Source organism: Amphimedon queenslandica, unplaced genomic scaffold (assembly GCF_000090795.2).
Source record: "Amphimedon queenslandica unplaced genomic scaffold, v1.1 AMPQUscaffold_13199, whole genome shotgun sequence".
NCBI classification, from domain to species: Eukaryota; Metazoa; Porifera; class Demospongiae; order Haplosclerida; family Niphatidae; genus Amphimedon; species Amphimedon queenslandica.
The window spans coordinates 71,582-89,736 of NW_003546565.1; the positions used below are offsets into that span (position 1 = coordinate 71,582).

Here is an 18,155-nt window from a genome sequence, read left to right on the forward strand (position 1 = left end):
TCTTGTTTCTTTACTTTTTTACAATTTAATCCTACTAATTTTCCATTTTTAATGTTCTATATTTAATTGTAGAAAAGTAATGTCACAGATGGGGGCGTAACCTGGACTACAGCACATGACATCTGGGCCAAGTGTAGGGTTAGGAAATCATTTTGTTCGGCTTGACACTCAGTCATATCATTACTAAGGAAGTTATTGAACACACTTAACAATTATTTCAGCCTCACTTTTAGTAGTTTTTTAGTGCTTTGTAATAAGAAAGGAACATTCATCATGCTCAAACATAAAACCATAATCCACAGACCCAACTCATTATTAATTTTCTGCATGCGGGTACGTCCCTAGCTAGTTGTTATTGATAAATTTTTGCACCATGCATCTTATTTCCATTTGATTTTAGTGTAATGGAAAAAACATCAAATTGTTACATTTACAGAACCTATATCAAGGAAATAGATCATATAGTGATTTTGTTTTTAGTACCGAAGATAAAACAAGGACATGTGTGCCTCACATCTTTTTCTAGTATGTGACTTAATCTTGCTGCTCAGGTATTACAGCTATGCATTTACATACTGTAAGATACGGTACATATATGTACATGGCATTGCTGTAATACCTGAACAGCAAGATTAAATCGCATATTTGTCAGGCACACATGCTCTAGTTTTAACTTACATTAATAATGTCTCTAACACAATTAATGATATATGTAGCAAGTGACACACCATTCCAAATCAGTAGTGTAGGAAGGGGGGGCAGTGGGGCTCAAGCCCCGTCCAATATTTTGCAAGGATGGGCAGAAATCCCTCAATATTTGGGAAGTGCTAAAGCAATTCAAATTAGTGCCAAAGATCATTTGAGTGGACCACATTAAATGATAGTTTAATTTTTGCACTATATACTTTGGATTGGCATAGGCAATATACAATAATTTTAGTCACTAAGTGTATACACTGTACATGCACATCTAATTTATTTTCATAATTTCTATTATCACAGCCACTTGTATATTAGATACAGTGCAGGTGCTTTGTATCCACATTGTTAAGAGCATATCAAGATGGCCAAGAGATTGAAGCAGTATAACATTTTTGATGCTTTTTCACCATCTTCAAAAAGACACAAAAAGTCTGAAGAAATGTCACATGAAGATGTTACTACTTATGGTTGACATGATTCTGCCATGGTAGCTAGTGATATTGAGCAAGAAGGTACTCAAAATGAGACTTAGTTAACAGATGAATATGAAGAGACCCAGACTGTCAGGATCATCTTCAACCTGAAGTTTGTCTTTCTTCTTGTTGTACAAAAAGAAAACCATACCAACCTACTAATAAAGTTATAATTTAAAGCTTGGCTAACAACAAAAAAAATTTTGTTGAACATTGGCATACAAGATATTATTGGCTAACTATTTTACCACGAGGAAGAAGGTATAATTCTTCTATTGTCGGTATTTTGAAAGTCAAGGAATGATGACGTTTAGTTCTAAAGCTGAATCTACATTTTCAAAGGTTGGTTTTAATAATTGGAAAAGAGCTTTAGAAAAGTTTGAGAATCACAATAATTGCCATGGTCATAGTGATGCTGTTCCTAGGCGGCAAATGCTTCAAACGACTCCTATAAGCAATCATTTAAACAGCCAAGTCAAGAAGGATCAAGACAAAAGAAGACAGGCTTTGCTGAAACAGCTACACTGTTTGCGTTCTCTTCTTAGACAGGTTTTGGCCATGATGAAATAGAAGGAAACCTCAGTCAGTTGTTGAACATGTGGTCTGCTTATGATTCAGGACTGAGTAAGTGGTTTAAAGATAGGAAATACATGTCTCCTGTGATCTGAAATCAAATGAATAGCTGCTAGGGTTAAGTGTGTTGTGATCATTGCTGAAGGGTATTAAAGAGTGTTCTCCTCCATGGTATGCAATGATTGCTGATGAAGCAAATGATGCGTCAAATAGGGAGCAGTTAAATCTATTCAGTGGGTAAATAATAATTATGACATATCTGAAGATTCAATTGGACTCTATTGTCTTCCTAATACTAGATCAGAGACCCTGTATACTGTCATCACAGATATCCTGCAATGCTGTACTCTTCCACTTACCTTATGTACGGGTCAAGCATTTGATGGTGCTGCTTATATCCAGGGAGTACGACATGGACTTGCGACGCGAATAAGAGATGAAGTTCCAGCAGCAATTTCAGTACATTGTTTGGCCCACTGTCTTAATCTTTGCCTACGAGACGCAGGATAAAAACTAATGTTTTTGAGAGATGCTCTTGAAACAGTCTGGGAAATAGAATAATTAATCAAATTCTCCCTTAAAAGAGCACAATTATTTTCAAAAATTTGGCCAATAAAGAAGATGTAGTTGGTGTGACGATCAAAGTGCTTTGTACCACGAGATGGACTGCTAAAACAGGAGCAATTGGTGCTGTCATAACCGACTATGAAGTTTTAATAGATACATTAGACGAAATACACCAGACTACTCATATTGAGTTTGGACTTCAAGCTGCAGGTATATTGGCCACTCTGGAGACATTTTTCACACTATTTGGGTTGAAGTTAGGCAGTCTTATTTTTGGAGCATCTGAAACTCTGTCAAAGTCATTGCAGGGCAAAGATATCACCATACAAAAAGCACTTTCAGCTGTAAATCCTGCTAAAGCATTTTATTGAAGGCAAAGGGCAAGTGAAGCAGTTAGTCTTTTTTACGATGGCATTGTTGAACTTGATGACAAGCTGAATATGAATGGTCCACAATACCTCAAAACAGGAGAGAACCTAAAAGATTTGAAGAAGGAAGTCAGCAGCACCAATGTAAGACACCAAGGGATTTCTTTCGTCATCAATATTTTGAGGCCTATGACCTACGTCATCAAGAATTAGAAAGCAGATTTCAGCAACATCAATCACTAAAACAGATTTTATCACTAGAAAATATTCTTTTGAAAGCAGCTAATGGTGATAGTTACCAAGAAGATTTTGAAAGTGCTAAGCTATCCTGTTTTAAGGATCACATAAATTTTTCTAATCTGGAAAAACAGCTTCCTCTTTTGGCAGATATGGTGAAACAAGCCCTTCCTTGTGTGAAGCAAGTTACTAAAAATTTGTACCATTTGTGAGGCCATGAACACCCAAAGTCTATTCAAGTCTATGTTGCCAGAAGTGCATATTATCCTTAGGTTATAATCAACAATGCTAATAACATCAGCTACCTCAGAAGGATCATTTTGATCTCTTAAAAAGGTTCTTACTTCCTTACGCTCATTGATGTCCGAACGACTTAATAATTGCGTGTGGCTTCACATGGATAAGGAATTAATGGATTCGCTTAATATTACAGAATTTGCAAAAGAATTATTGCTGCTAATTTTGATAGACTTACAAACTTTGGTACATTGTAAAAATATTAACAAACAATTTACATGTATTTTTTAGGCATTAATATTATAGCAAATAATCTTAAAGGGTAACTGAAACGGTTTTTTGAGGTATTTATTTTATTGGCTTATCATGATTGCTTGAACTTTTTAATGAAGTGTGACAACTCCAATTGTTTAAAAAAAATTAGTCACTGAGATAGGAGCTTTCAAAAATGCCTTTTTTGCTTCCTGCCATATTGCTTGCTGTTGGTAGGTGTGGCTAAGCGTGATGTCATTGGGGGCATACTGATGGATTAATCCATTCATTTACAGGGGGAAGTAATGCTTTATTTTCATGCCTAATAATGTAATAGCACTGATTTAAAGAATGGAATCATTAGTTCTTATTATTAAGCATGCAACTGCAAGAAAATGTCATACTACCACAAGTAGGCCGATCTTCTTGTTTGCTATTTTGAGTCTTTTTCTTGCAGTTGCTGCTTAGAATAATGGAACTAATGATCCCAATCTATAAATCAGTGCTATTACATTACTAGGCATGAGAATAAAGCATTATTTCCCCTGTAAAGGAATGGATTAATCCATTGGTATGCCCCCAATGACGTCACGTTTAGCCACACCCACCGACAGAAAGTAATATGGCAGGAAGCAAGAAGGGCAATTTTGAAAGCTCATATCTCAGTGAATTTTTTTTTTGAAAATGGGAGTTACCACACTTCATTAAAAAGTTTAGGCAAACATATTAAGCCAATAAAATAAATTTGTCAAAAAACCGTTTCAGTTACCCTTTAATGTCTTAGCAAGTCAGCCCCCCCAAAAATTTTGACCTTGATACACCACTGCAAATCATACATGCACATGTATTACATTATGGCAGGATATAAATTGTTATAATTACAACAAGGAAGAGTAATGAACAACTTTCAGCAATGTATAAACATGTAAAGGACTCCTTGTACTTGTTTCATAGCAATAGAATGTAATCGATTCCATATGCAAAAGTTATACCACAGTAAACTGGTATTACTTGAATATTTCTGAAAACGGGGTCCGCAACATGAGTAATGAAGTTCAAGAAACCAAGACTTACTTGTATCAATGTGTTGTACTTGTTATCGTGACAATAAATCTGCAAGATTTATAAAAATTAATCACCTGTGAAATTACAGGACAAGGTCATTGTGGAGAGGTCTGTGTCTCAAAGATGGTGATTTACTATTTCCTAATAACACTGTCTATCCCTAATTTCCATAAATATTGTGTTCTAATGTACTCTATACTATCACTACTTCCATTAGATTAATCATTAAATTATAACATTAAAGGGTAAGTCTGGTGTATTTTTATTGGTTTATTATGATTGCCTAACCTTTTTAACAATCTATTCCAACTCCCATTGTCTCAAAAAAATTTTTACTGAGATACGAGCCTTCAAAAATGTTAATTTTTTGCTACTTTTTGTCGGTGGGTGTGGCTAAACGTGACGTCACTAGATTATATGTTGCTAAATCCATTCCTCTATAGGCAGAAAGAATCCTTTATTCTATCATACCTAGTTGTAATTGAGCAATCAGATTGCAAAATAGCAGGTTTCTAAATCTATTAGATACCTCCCGGGAACACTTATTAACCTCCCGGAAACACTTATTAACCTCTTGGTTTATTAAATAAAATAAGTTAATAAATCAAAATTTATAACACCATGATTAAAAATAGACTATTAATTTAGCTACAGCATGTCTAATAATGTATGTACTCTTCATTTTTGTACTGTTATTGTCACATTTGTACAGCTCTTGAAATTGAAATTGTATGTAATTGAGCAATCAGATTGCAAAATAGCAGGTTTCTAAATCTATTAGATACCTCCCGGGAACACTTATTAACCTCCCGGGAACACTTATTAACCTCTTGGTTTATTAAATAAAATAAGTTAATAAATCAAAATTTATAACACCATGATTAAATATAGACTATTAATTTAGCTACAGCATGTCTAATAATGTATGTATTCTTCATTTTTGTACTGTTATTGTCACATTTGTACAGCTCTTGAAATTGAAATTGTATGGAGACTCTACTTCATCTGGTGTTGATATTTTTGACTTTTTAGATGTTTGACCTACATTTAGAATTGATGAAACTTCTTCATTCTGAGTCTCCGATGTTCATTTATATGTTCGAACTCCTTTGAGACTTCAATGTCCAGTCCGATTCATTATTACCTGCTCATCGATTCCGGCCTGGAACAATTGAGTAGCTGTCGTCACTCTGAGTGAGTAATTAGTCTTATATCCCTCTATTCCAGCAGCTTTACGTAATCTGCTTACTGTTTTCGATGTGTTCTGCCCTACAGGAATAGCGGAGAACCAGAACGTTCCTTTTGGTTTTGCAATCGGTGTTAGGTAAAACAAATCTGTTTTCCTTTGTTCTGGTGGTGGACACCGACTATAGTACACTTCCAATAGCTTAACAAAGCAACGCAAAGGATCAGATATATTTTCGTAATGGGTAACAACTTTTGGTTCTATTTTTTGATGTTTTAAGCCACCAGGGTTATTTTTATAGCAGTTCTCTGTGTATTGGATACACTTCTTTCCGTCAATCAAAAGTACTTTTATTAGGTCGAATTTTAAATCCCTATGTTCTTTCCTACTTCTTAATGCAAAGTACATCCCACACATGAACACTATGGTGTCTAGTAGTACATGGGGTGAGCTCTCTCCAAGTAGCTGTTTAGCCCATAGTTGTTCCTCATCATTGATAGATATTGGGTCTTTTTCTAGCCCAACTCCATCTGCTTTAAGCCTCTTCATCTCGGAATCTAGGGTTGTTTTAAATCCATGAAACTCTGGTTGTGTAAAAAATTCAGCTCGGGACAGTAGTTTCTAATGTGCCTCATTATAGCACATGCAATTGCATACAAAGTATTAGGAGGGTACTCCTTACCATCCTTGCATCTAATTTCAACGATGAAGCGAGTCATTCAGTGGTTCAGATCATCCTTTGAAGGTAGCAAATGTGGCAGAAAGATTGGAGCCTCTTTGTGATCTTCTAGCCTGCTTTAGACCATTCGTTCCATATAGCAACTGCCCATTTGTTGGTCCTTGCAGTAGTTAGTGGCTCTGAATTTTTTCGAATGATTTCAAGCTCTTCTTCTGTCTTTGGCTTAGCGAAACACTTCGTAGCTCCATCAGAGGGTGGCGCCCCTTTCTCAATCACATCTGATGGGCATGTACTTAATTATTTTAGGAGTGACTTTTTTAAAATGGCTGCAACACGAGGAGCAACTTTTTGCCTTCTTTTTATTTGAAGTGAGTCGCAAATTATGAATTTGGTAACAATGATGGAAGACATTTATGTTAAAGGACTCCATGTATATACCATAAAGCTTTTTACATGATTCCTTAATGGTTGTCATTTTGCAATGTCGTTGCCTTTCACTAACACCATCAATTCCTTAACTATTGTTTTCATAGCTTGTGTCAGTCGGCCTTTTAACTTGAGAAAATATATCTTTAATGATGCCATGTTTTTCATTTATCTCAGATCTAAATTTAAATGCAACATTAAAGCTTCTGATAGTAAGTTGATAACCTATGTCCTAACCTTAAGTTGTCCATTGTCTTCAGAATCTCATTTATGGCTATATAGTGCATCATCACATCAACCAAGCAATTTTTCTTAATTGTGATACTCTCTCCCATTTTGTCCATTGAGCAGGACTGCTGGAAATTTTTCTTTTTTTTTATGCAGTTGATCTTCAAGGGTGCCCGACACAACCTTCTTGTTTCCCTTAGCTATGGATGAATTATACATGAACCGGCATGATGATCGAGTGTTGTCCAATGGTGCCACAGTATCTCAGTAATAATCCTAGGATCATTATTTTACCACTCCATATTTACCTTAGGATTGTACATAGTCCTTGCTATCAATCCCGGGATAGTACATAGTACATACATAGGGGTATAGTATTGGCAGTGTCCCTGTACCCCATTGTAACCCCACCAATCCCAGGATAGTACACAGTACATACATAGAGGTATAGCATTGTCAGAGTATCCCTGTACACCATTGTAACCCCACCAATCCCAGGATAGTACATAGTACTTACATGTTCTTGTACATAGGCAAATTATGCAACTAAAGTATACGGACACAAATAACTTTGTTGATGTATCACCGTATTGATGTATGATATAACCATCTTAATACTTTCTATTATGCATTTCACATATATATATGTTGTAGATAAACTACAGATGTTGAGGGTTACTGGATATACACGAGGATGTCAGTTGATTTAGAAGCCGAGGCTTCTAAATCAACTAACATCTGAGTGTATATTCAGTAACACGAAACAGCTGTAGTTTATCTGGTTTGTACTACAGTGTGTGGGTGTATGAAAGGCATTGTCGTCTAACTACCAGAATTGGCAGTTAGATGATGGCTTCTAACTACCCTGCTATGGTCTACACTATATAAACTCGTGGCGGTGCCTTTGATACACCCACACACTGTAGTACAAATAGTATAAACACTAAGAATCGTTCTCTTTTCATATGACGAGTTATTCTAGAATAACACGAAACCCATGAAATGTTTGTTCACAAATTTCTGTGTTGACCTATTTCAAGAGTCATAACAACATTATTTTGGTATATATTTACTTTCTCCATAGCTGCTACTTTATCAGGATTACAATTTAATTTACACCATTCATCAGTGTGACCTATACCTTATAAAAGTAGCATAATATAAAGCAATACACATGCTGAGGGAACCTCTGAAATGCATTCTGTCCACCACAAATTTTCAATTTGCAATTTCAGTAGCTGTAGGTGTTGCTCTATTGCATGCATACTTCATTAAGTGGCAAGCATCATCATAGCATATAACATCTAAATTAAACATACATAAATAACAAGTGATAATTTTCATACCTATTGCTGGGTCATTATTAAATAAAAATCCATGAACATTTCCATAAACTTCGCTTTTGCTTTCAGATCCCATCAGTTCACTTATTAAAGTAATTATGCCAAATGGCCACAAACCAGCCAAAATTCCTAGAAATTAGTAATGAGGATAATGCCATGTAAACGTATAGGCAGATACCATGCATATGTTATATTAGTGGTTTTATAACTATATGAAGTTGCAAGTTGTGGCTTTTGATTGGTAGAGTAATGCGCATGTGCTTAATGGTACAAAATTTATTTACCTGCTGAAATTATGTTTAATTTCTCCTTCCTATCTTTCTCTGTCTGACACTTGATATATGAACTATCTTGAGATACATCGCAAAATGCCCTTTATGAAAATGAATGACTCAGTTGTAAAACTTTTTGTTTCCTACCCTGTTTTGAGTTGTACTATAGTATCAACTCTTTTCCTTTTTGGAGGATTTGGATCTGAAAATAAAACTGGAAATAAAGTGTGATGCTTTTGACCTGCTGATATAATCAACTGATCTTGTATGTCATTTTCCAAGCCTTTCCCATAGTTGACCACAACACTCTCTGGCAAAGAAGTAACTGACTCCCAAGTAGCTTGAGCTGTTTCTCTCCCAAGCCAAGCAACCTATTGTATTTATTGAAAGGCATATCAATACAATAAACATCCTTACTTGATACTAAATTTGCTGCCGAGTACACTTTTTTCCAATTATCATAGCAACTGGCAATTCTTTTTCAGTTTTGCATGATTTTGCCACCAATGGAGCATGAAGTGAACAGTATGTTGACTTATATGCTGGACTGTTAGGACAACCAGTTCTTATACTTTCAGGTAGGCCATCATATTCAGTATATCCTGCTGGAGTTGCCAGACAAACGTCCCTGTGATTTTTTATGTTTCCGTCCAACACCAGAACTTTACCACATCCTGGCTTGGTACATGTACGAGCTACAATTACATAATACTTGAAATTATATACATAATCTATTACATGCTATTGTTATAGTAGCACACTAGGAATAAAGATAATGAATGAATTCAATACAGTGAAGGCACATGTAAATACACTGTACTTCTCAATAATAAGGATATTATACAAAATCCATACCCATTATCGATTGTTTTAGGGTACATATAGATTGTATATACTAAATGCTTGCACCAATACCTGAGTAATGTTTCTGAAATGCATTGTGAAACACAGGAGCCATTGCAAGTAAGGTATGATCAAGCTCTCTATGTAGCTTTAACGCCCACAGTGGTATATCTTATGGGTACCATGAGCTTATTCTAAGCAATGCATATTGAAAGAATCCCTCCTCCAAACACCTCCTGTCTAACAAATGGCAAGGAACAAACTGCCAACTATAAAATAATAACATAAAATGCTTGTATATAACAATGCTAGTACAGTAATACCTTTCAGAAATGCCTTCTTTAGAATCCTTGTCATTTATGAAATTGTAGATATCTGCTCTCTGTTTAAAACTAAGTTGTCCAATCAGAATTTCTGCATCCAGTTGACGTAAAATATCAATTCTAAAAGCAGAATCTCGTGATGACACAAAGTATTTATAGTGCTCCGACTTTCATTGTAAAATATTTGTCAATTTATGGAATAGTAACCATAATATTGTGTGAAAGAGCAAGAGAAATTACTGCAATATTTGTGATAATGTGATGCTGGAACTGTTCCCATTTCATTTGTATAAGCGACAACAGAGTCATATCTATCCCTTCTAATTACTAAAGTGCTATTACAGAGCAAACAGCTGTTGTTGCTACTGAGAAGTGGGTCTCCTAAATGTTTTGCCATTGAAAATTCCATCATCTCTCTCTTAAGAACTTTGTTTCCAACAAATGCCTTAGAGTTAAGCTCCTGTAGATTTTCCATCAAAATTCTCTCTTCCTCTTCTGAAATGTTCTGCTGCTCTTCTTGAGTAGCAAAACTCAAAGCAATCTGCCAGAAATTTGGAAGTATGCAGTGGCGTAAATAAGTTGACGAAGGACTGATACATCATCAATGTACTTAGCAATAACCCTAAACATATCTTTACTGTATTTGCACACATGCATTTACTGAGTTTGCTCTGTAACACTTAGTAGCTCTACACTACGGCTGCAGTATTCTACAACATTGGCTATTAATCAGAGTCCAGCTTCTTTTTCAAAACAAAGGACACAAGGTGTACAAATTCCAGAAAGACTTAAGGAATGTTGGAAGATGGAGAATGACTGGAGTTTGTATCCATCTTTTCTTTAAAAAGTAAGTCAGTGATAGTGTTTAGCGATATTATTATACATATACACATAAGTTAAAATAATTTTAGCACTATGTCTAGATATAGCCTCATGTTTCTTTAGACTGCTTCAAAGTAAAAACCTTGACTTATAAAAAGTATATGTTCAAAAACATGTGTATATATTGCATCCATTCATCCACAGACAGTAGGGATGATTATTGTTACATGTAAGTAAAGTGTACTAATGGCCTAGCATATTACTAGGTTACACTTCAACTAATACTACTACTATACCCACAGATAATTATCACAATACAATAACACAGGCACCACAAACAATAGAACTATCTTGATGGGATAAACAAACATTTTTCTATGGGTTACATTTATTTCATTATAGGGTTGTGAACAAATAGGGAAAGCATTGTCAATGCCCCCTGTAGCTGTACTTTCTGGCATTGCTGTAATAGTCAGCTTCTCTGTCTCATGCAGCCGTTGAAGTAGATGGTACAGAATGGATTGAGCCTGTAATTCTTTGGCTATCTATTTGCATGCCAACTGGTAGTGGCGAAACATCTTTATGCAAATATCTTCGTCACTTAATTTTGGCATCACTCCAATTGGATTTCAACACGTGGATGTAAGATGACCAGTCATTTGACAAAATGGGTGTACTGATGAGTGATAACAATTCCAAATTATGGGGGTTGTATGATGAGTTGTCTATGTTTCTTTCCCAGTTAAACATTTGCCGTGGCAAATGTATAATAGAATCCTATGAATTGGCAGTTTTTTAAGCTATATGGTGGAGACTCTACGACAAGGAGAACTGGTGATCTCACATTATTTTTTTTTATTTCAAAGTTTTCATAGTAACTGGTGATGCAAACTTCTCGATGGAGTATACCAGCTTGACATTAGGTGGATTCATGCAGCCTAGTATTGCTAGAAACATCCTTGAAAACACAATGAATATCAAAAGGGGGCTTTGCCAGTGCCTTCTATGGGTCATGCCAAATCCTAATCCAGTATGCTATGATGACATGGAGAAAGTACACAAAGAATTTGATTCTTCTATAAGTATGTACATGTGCATTTGTTAACAATTTATCATTTAAACACTCCACAGTTGCACTATTGAGGAATTTATGGAGAAATGACGAAAGTATTATGAAATTGACATTTCCACACCCTTTCTTGATATTTAAGGAGAAGAATGAATTTTGGTCTGGCAGCAAGTACAAGATATTGCATGTGCTACAATGAATACAATTATTTCATGTCATTAAAAGACAATACTTTGATCTTCTAACCACTACTGTACTTGTATTGTACATTTGTGACCATAATTGACAACAAGTACCTTATGGTGGGTAGTGAAATTTGTCTTAATAGCCAAAAAAATCTAACTTCCTGAGCTCCATTTATCATAAAATTACTCCACATGATGCAAAAAGTTACTATGTAACTTTTAGACACAATGGTTGTCCAACAGGGCACTCACAGGTTGATATTTTGCATTATAATCATGAATTTTAAAATCTGCCATAAGGTACCTTTTGTCAATTATGGTCACATTTGTACATGTACTATTACCTTAAATGCACGTGTACTATAAAAATATGCAATTTTCTATCCTATGTTTTTTTCAAAACTAGGTATGCTTAGTAAATCCAGGGGTCCGGTTCTATGACTTTCCGGCATTTTTCATGTCTTATTCTACATGGAATCTAATGAAGGATGTCCAAATATAATCAGTGATGCGGCCATTATAGCTGCCATCAATTTTGTTGATTATTGTATCCAGAACGCAGCTTATTTGGCTGGTAGAGGTCCCTTTGATGATGAGATAACTCTTATAGCAAAGACAAGTAATATATATTCATTTAAATACCTAAGGTAACTTTCTAACAGGCCATTCAACAGCACATGATAATCCTGGGAAGCAGAATGCATCATTCTGCTTGACTCTTCCTGGTCAAAAGCTATATGTAAATGCCCTACTTGAACAAAGGAAATTTAGGGATAAAGGTAACAAGGATGGAGCTGTTAGAGGATTGAAGATGCTACAGGAAGCAGGTCTAGGAAAACTTATTGAAGTGAAGGCTCAACGTGGCACTAACTTGGTTAGTACATAAATAAATAAATATTTTTGAGAAATAATTATAGATGTATGAATTTGAAAAGACACCAGTCCCCGAAGACTCAAAAAATAAATCAATTTTTTTAGAGAAGCTTTTTTCATTTTGTGTGTCATTAACACAATACAAAGCAGCAAATTCTTTGGAAGATGTGAAGATGTTAGTTTCCAATAGTGAGTAAATGTGTTATGATTTACTTAAAACAGAGACACAGTAAGAGCAAAAAAAGACCTTGTTCAGAACCAGTTCGTTCATCGCCAAGGAAAGTACTAATAGTAGATGCTATTGAAATACAATAGCTTATTGACAGATACATGTACCTAGTTTAGTCTATATACAGTGGTATGTGTCTTTATTTGGAAATAAAAACATAGTTCCTAGTATAGTCTATTTACAGTGATATGTCGTTTTATTTGGAAAAAATACATAGGGTACAGTATTGTCAGAATCCACACAATTGTATTATCCACACAATTGTATAGCTCCTGTTGTACTATCTTGCGATTGGTGGGGTTACAATGGTGTACAGGGATACTCTGACAATACTATACCCTATGTTTGTACTACGTACTATTCCGGGATTGGTGGGTTACAATGGTGTACAGGAATACTCTGACAATATCATACCCTTATGTATGTACTATGTACTATCACAAGATTGGTGGTGTTAAAATGGTGTACAGTGATACTCTGACAATACTATACCCCTATGTATGTGCATGTACCTGTACTATTTACTATCCTGGGATTGGTGGGGTTAAAATGGTCCACATTAGATATACAGCTTTAGATTATGAGAAAAGACAATCCTAGTACAATACATGACAGGTAGTGGCACCATTGGACATGTATGTGATGATCTCCACTTTACTTCAGAATAATTTCATTCTAATTAATTTGTGTGGTGATTGGCATATTATTTTGCAGATGCCATTGATAAAAAAACTTGTTTCCTATTTCCAGAGAGCAAAAAATTCGCTGTAAGCAATGTTTCTCTTCTAATTAGCTCATTCAGCTGCAGCAGCTTGCCGTTTAGCTCTATGTGCCATTTCCAGTATAATCATATATTAATTAATAATTATAATATTAACTATTTAATTATATTCATTGATATTACCATAGTAACAAGTCATAGTGCAGAAGAAATGGAGATGTACGCTTTCTGTTTGAAGCAAATAACTTTTACATTAGGTAAAGTGAGGACTTTTTTAGGTTATGATGACGGCTTTCTTATAGCCTTGTGTACCAACCAGGAGGTGTCATTTCCTTGATATCCATTTGGTTAGACAGCAAACATAGCCCTACTACATAAGATTTCATTTTGGTATTTGTTTTTGCCTTAAAAGAATTATTTTTTTGTTCTTGTCTTCAAAAGATGCGAAAAAGTTACTTCCATCAATTGTAGTATTTTTCTAAAACATTCAAATGCTTCTCGAAGCTAATGTGGATGGTGGTGTACCATGTAGTTTGGCCCAGACGGAGCTAGGCCGCTTGGGTTGCTAGCTTCACTGTTCATATAATCTTTACTGTTGGCTGATACATGGGCATTTTTAGCATTGGGCACACCAGGGCAATGCCCTGGTAATTTTTTTTGACTGGAAAATGCTTCATCAGAGTTGTTTAAGTTAAACTTGTTATTCTATTGATCTTCCATTAAAGGAAGCTCCAACCAAATACTTGCACACACCCTGACACACCTATATGAACCAAGAGTACTAAAATTACTGATTACTGAAGAAGCACAGCTGTTCTTTTACTCGTTACACTGAAAGAATGAGCAAGTCCTTGCTTCAGCTGTGGGGGAAAACTAATCAGTCAAGTCACACAATTAGCACCAGTGACAACCATAATGGTCAATCTCGGTCTCGTAACCAAACGGGTTTGTTATGAAACATTATTGCAATGCATTACTATTATATAGTATAATTGTAATAGATGATCCAGGTAGTGGTGTTAGTATTGATGTAGAAGTAGGAAATCAGAGTTGTTCCAAGTCCTTGTCAAGTATTTCATGTCGCGTTCCTTTTGAGTTCAATGATTTAGCCCTTAACAAATCTGGTTAACTGGCTCAACCACTGAATTCTGAATGACCTAAGTCGCAATTTGGCAGTGTTAGTTGCTCTTTCCAGCATAGATGGTACCAATTACACCCATGGATAGAGTACTCAATGGAGCACGATGCTGTTTTCTGCTTCCCATGTAGGTTTTATGGCAAGTCAGGTGCTGAGATCACATTTGCTTCTGGAGGATTCAAAGATTGAAAGCACACAGCTGGGAATGAAGGAATGCTATTGGTGCATTCATCCACTAGCCATCATAAGCTGGCAATGTTTAATTGGGCCGAATAAACAAGAGTGGAGCAAAATAGCACTATTGGCCAGCAATTGAAAACCATAGGTACACAGTTGATTAAGGATAATAGGGAGTATGATACATCACTAATGGAGGGCATCATATTTTCTGCTCAGCAAATTATTGCTCTACAACGTCATAAAGAAGGAGAAATTGACTCTTATCAAGGTAATTTTCTAAGTCTCATGAACTTGCTGTCTCACCGCTCCAATGTTGTTGAAAAAGGCTTAGCAAACATAGCTCAAGTGTTACTTGGCTCTATCCCTCCATTCAGAATGAACTAATTCATTTTCTTGCAAATCATGTCAGAAGCATTATCAAAGAAGAACTTCAAGAAGCTAAATACTACACTCAATTAGCAGATGAGGCAAAGGACAGTAGCAAACGGGAGCAAATATCAATTGCCTTTACATATGTTCTCAAGAACAAAACCATGGAGCGATTTTCAGGATACAGCCATGCCTCTGAGTTAAAGGCTGCTTCTTTGGCTGAGTACATTCTCCAGCGTGCATCTGAGTTCGACTTGGATATAACCAAATGTATTAGCCAATGCTATGATGGAGCATCTGTCATGAGTAGGCAAATGCAGAAGTACAGGCTATCAATCAAAGAGAAGCTCCACAGGCTGTGTATGTCGACTGTAGTGCACACAGGCTCAATCTTGTAGTAGTGGATGTAGTCCAGAAAGTAAAATTTGCTACTGACATGTTTGCACTGCTTCAATCCGTTTGTTGTTCTTTCATCCACCAAATCCCATGAAGCTGTCCAAAAAGCAAAAGGTAGAAGAGAGATCTTGCTACGCAAGTGATACAAGGTGGTGCTGCCAATTAGATTTAATCAAAGCTATACTTTTAACGTATCCAGCAGTAGTTCAGACACTTGAAAATATTGTACAATCATCTGATACGGCATGTTCTATTGAAGCTCATGGAATTCTCCATGGCATAAAATCATTTCAGTTCATTAGCTGCCTTATAGTTTGTAAAAAAATTAGTGGAATAACAGCCAATCTATTTCAGATGCTTCAATCAAAGTCCATTGATTATGCTAGTGCTGCTGCTGTCATTGAAACTACGATTCAATCATTTGCTGACATGAGGAGTGATGCTACTCAGTGGGAGTGCTTATGGGAAGAAAAGTTGGCATTCTCCAATCATCTGGAGTGTGAAGTAGAGCACTATCCAGTATGGGTGGTCAACCCAAGAGGGCCAGGCGAACTGCCCAAACCACTTTAAATGACCAAGTTCTAACTGGCAATACCATTGGTGCAAGTCATGTATCCAGGTTATCAAGTGAGGCATAAAAGGTAGACTTTTATTTTCCCATTCTTGACCACATACTTTCAGAAATGAGACATTTCAACAACATCAATATCACATTGCTAAAAGGATTTGGCACACTACAACCACTGAGTAAGAATTTTCTCAATGTTACTCTTTTGAAACCTGTTCTTGAGCACTACAATGTTTGCACAGAATGTGTGGATGCTGAGGTACTGACGTTTAAAAACATGATAAGTCGAACCCATTTGGGAAAGATAGTGGCAACGTTACTGATCAGCTTGAAGTACTCAGTCCCATCAAGGATATCTTTCCAACCATTACTTGGTGTGCTCTCCTTGCTCTCACTATCGGGACATCAACTGCCACTGTAGAACAAAGCTTTTCCATCTTAAGGAAAATACACAACTATCTTCGCTCGACAATGTCTCAAGAGACACTCCAAGATCTAGCTGTTTTCAACATTGAAAGAGACTTATCCACAAAACTAAACAGTAATCTAGAAGATCTTGTACTCAAGCTTCTATGACTCAAGGATTCTTCTACTGTAGACTGTGCCTCATTACAGTAAGAACACATACACGTCATATTTTACAATTAAAATGTTAATATTTTTATTAACAGTTAATTGATGATTCAATAACAATACAAGAGCATGCATGCAAAAGAACACAATAATGATTATTAGAAGAAAGGAAAAATTAATTGGTTTGAACTGTGCCCTGGTGACTTTAGAGCTGTAGAAACGCCAATGGGCTGAGACGGTCTTATTTTAAGTTAAACAGGCATAATCATGGGCTATAGAACTCATGAAGCAAATAGCAAGCATTCTGAAGAGGAGACAGGCACTTTTTTTAAGTTATTGCATTATTGCAATTTTACCCTTGACAACAAACTACAAATGTTTCAGGCAGTTTAAGTTATCCTTTTTTTGTTTATACCATTGGGTTACTGTATATAATGTTGTGCCATCACAAAGCATGCTCACATTTTGTCATACCTCTATATTTTTTATACAACTATACAAAAAATGAAAGTTTAATTTTGCGAAAAAAATGAATCGAAAATGGCAACGTCTGAATCTGACTACCCCTCAATCAAACAGAAAACATTTCACACAATGTTTCTTCAAACCAGATGAAACACATCACGAACACCAGTATAATAATAGGAAACGTCACATGTGACCCGATATGAGAAAACCAGGCTATCTGCGGGATTTTGGTAAAATCAGTTTTTGGTACTCACAGATAGAGAAAAAAATTTCCTTTCCAGCAATATCCCGTTTATGACAATGCGCAATAAAATTTGGAAGTTAGGGACGCTGTTTGGACGATTGCTCTGGAATACTAGTACAGAGAAAAAGCCATTTTAAGTTATTTTCAATGTTTCCATGTCATGCCCGTTCACGAAGTAAATGAAACCACGCCCACCACGTAATACCACACCCAAATCAATTAATAAACGGGGAATGAAGAAAGAAGCACTTTTGACTCGCTTTTGACAGCATTTGAACTATCTTTTCTTGTATAATGGACATCTTAAGAGTTGTCTAAAGCCCTACCAATCATGGTGACTTCAAGTACTAGTAAGTTTTTTCATTACCAAGTTATAGAGTTATTATTACGTCTTCTAGTGCTAAAAGTCCTTTTTATGGACTGTTTTGAACACAGATCATCCACATACTTCATTCAAATCCAGCCATCGCTTTTCCTTGAGTTTACAGGTAATATATACTTTTTATTTAGAACTATAATTAAGTTGTTTACATGTAACGTTAAAAT

General features: G+C 35.8%; 1 protein-coding gene across 1 annotated transcript; it reads right to left on the reverse strand.

The window, feature by feature from the left end:
- Positions 1–2,140: 2,140 nt before the first annotated feature.
- Positions 2,141–6,209, reverse strand: LOC105313860 (zinc finger MYM-type protein 2-like). The gene is made up of 3 exons (XM_011407620.1): positions 5,619–6,209; positions 4,484–4,522; positions 2,141–2,293 (listed from the first exon to the last, which is right to left on the reverse strand). The coding sequence occupies exons 1-3, from the start codon at positions 6,207–6,209 to the stop codon at positions 2,141–2,143; spliced, it is 783 nt and encodes a 260-aa protein (XP_011405922.1).
- Positions 6,210–18,155: the final 11,946 nt, after the last annotated feature.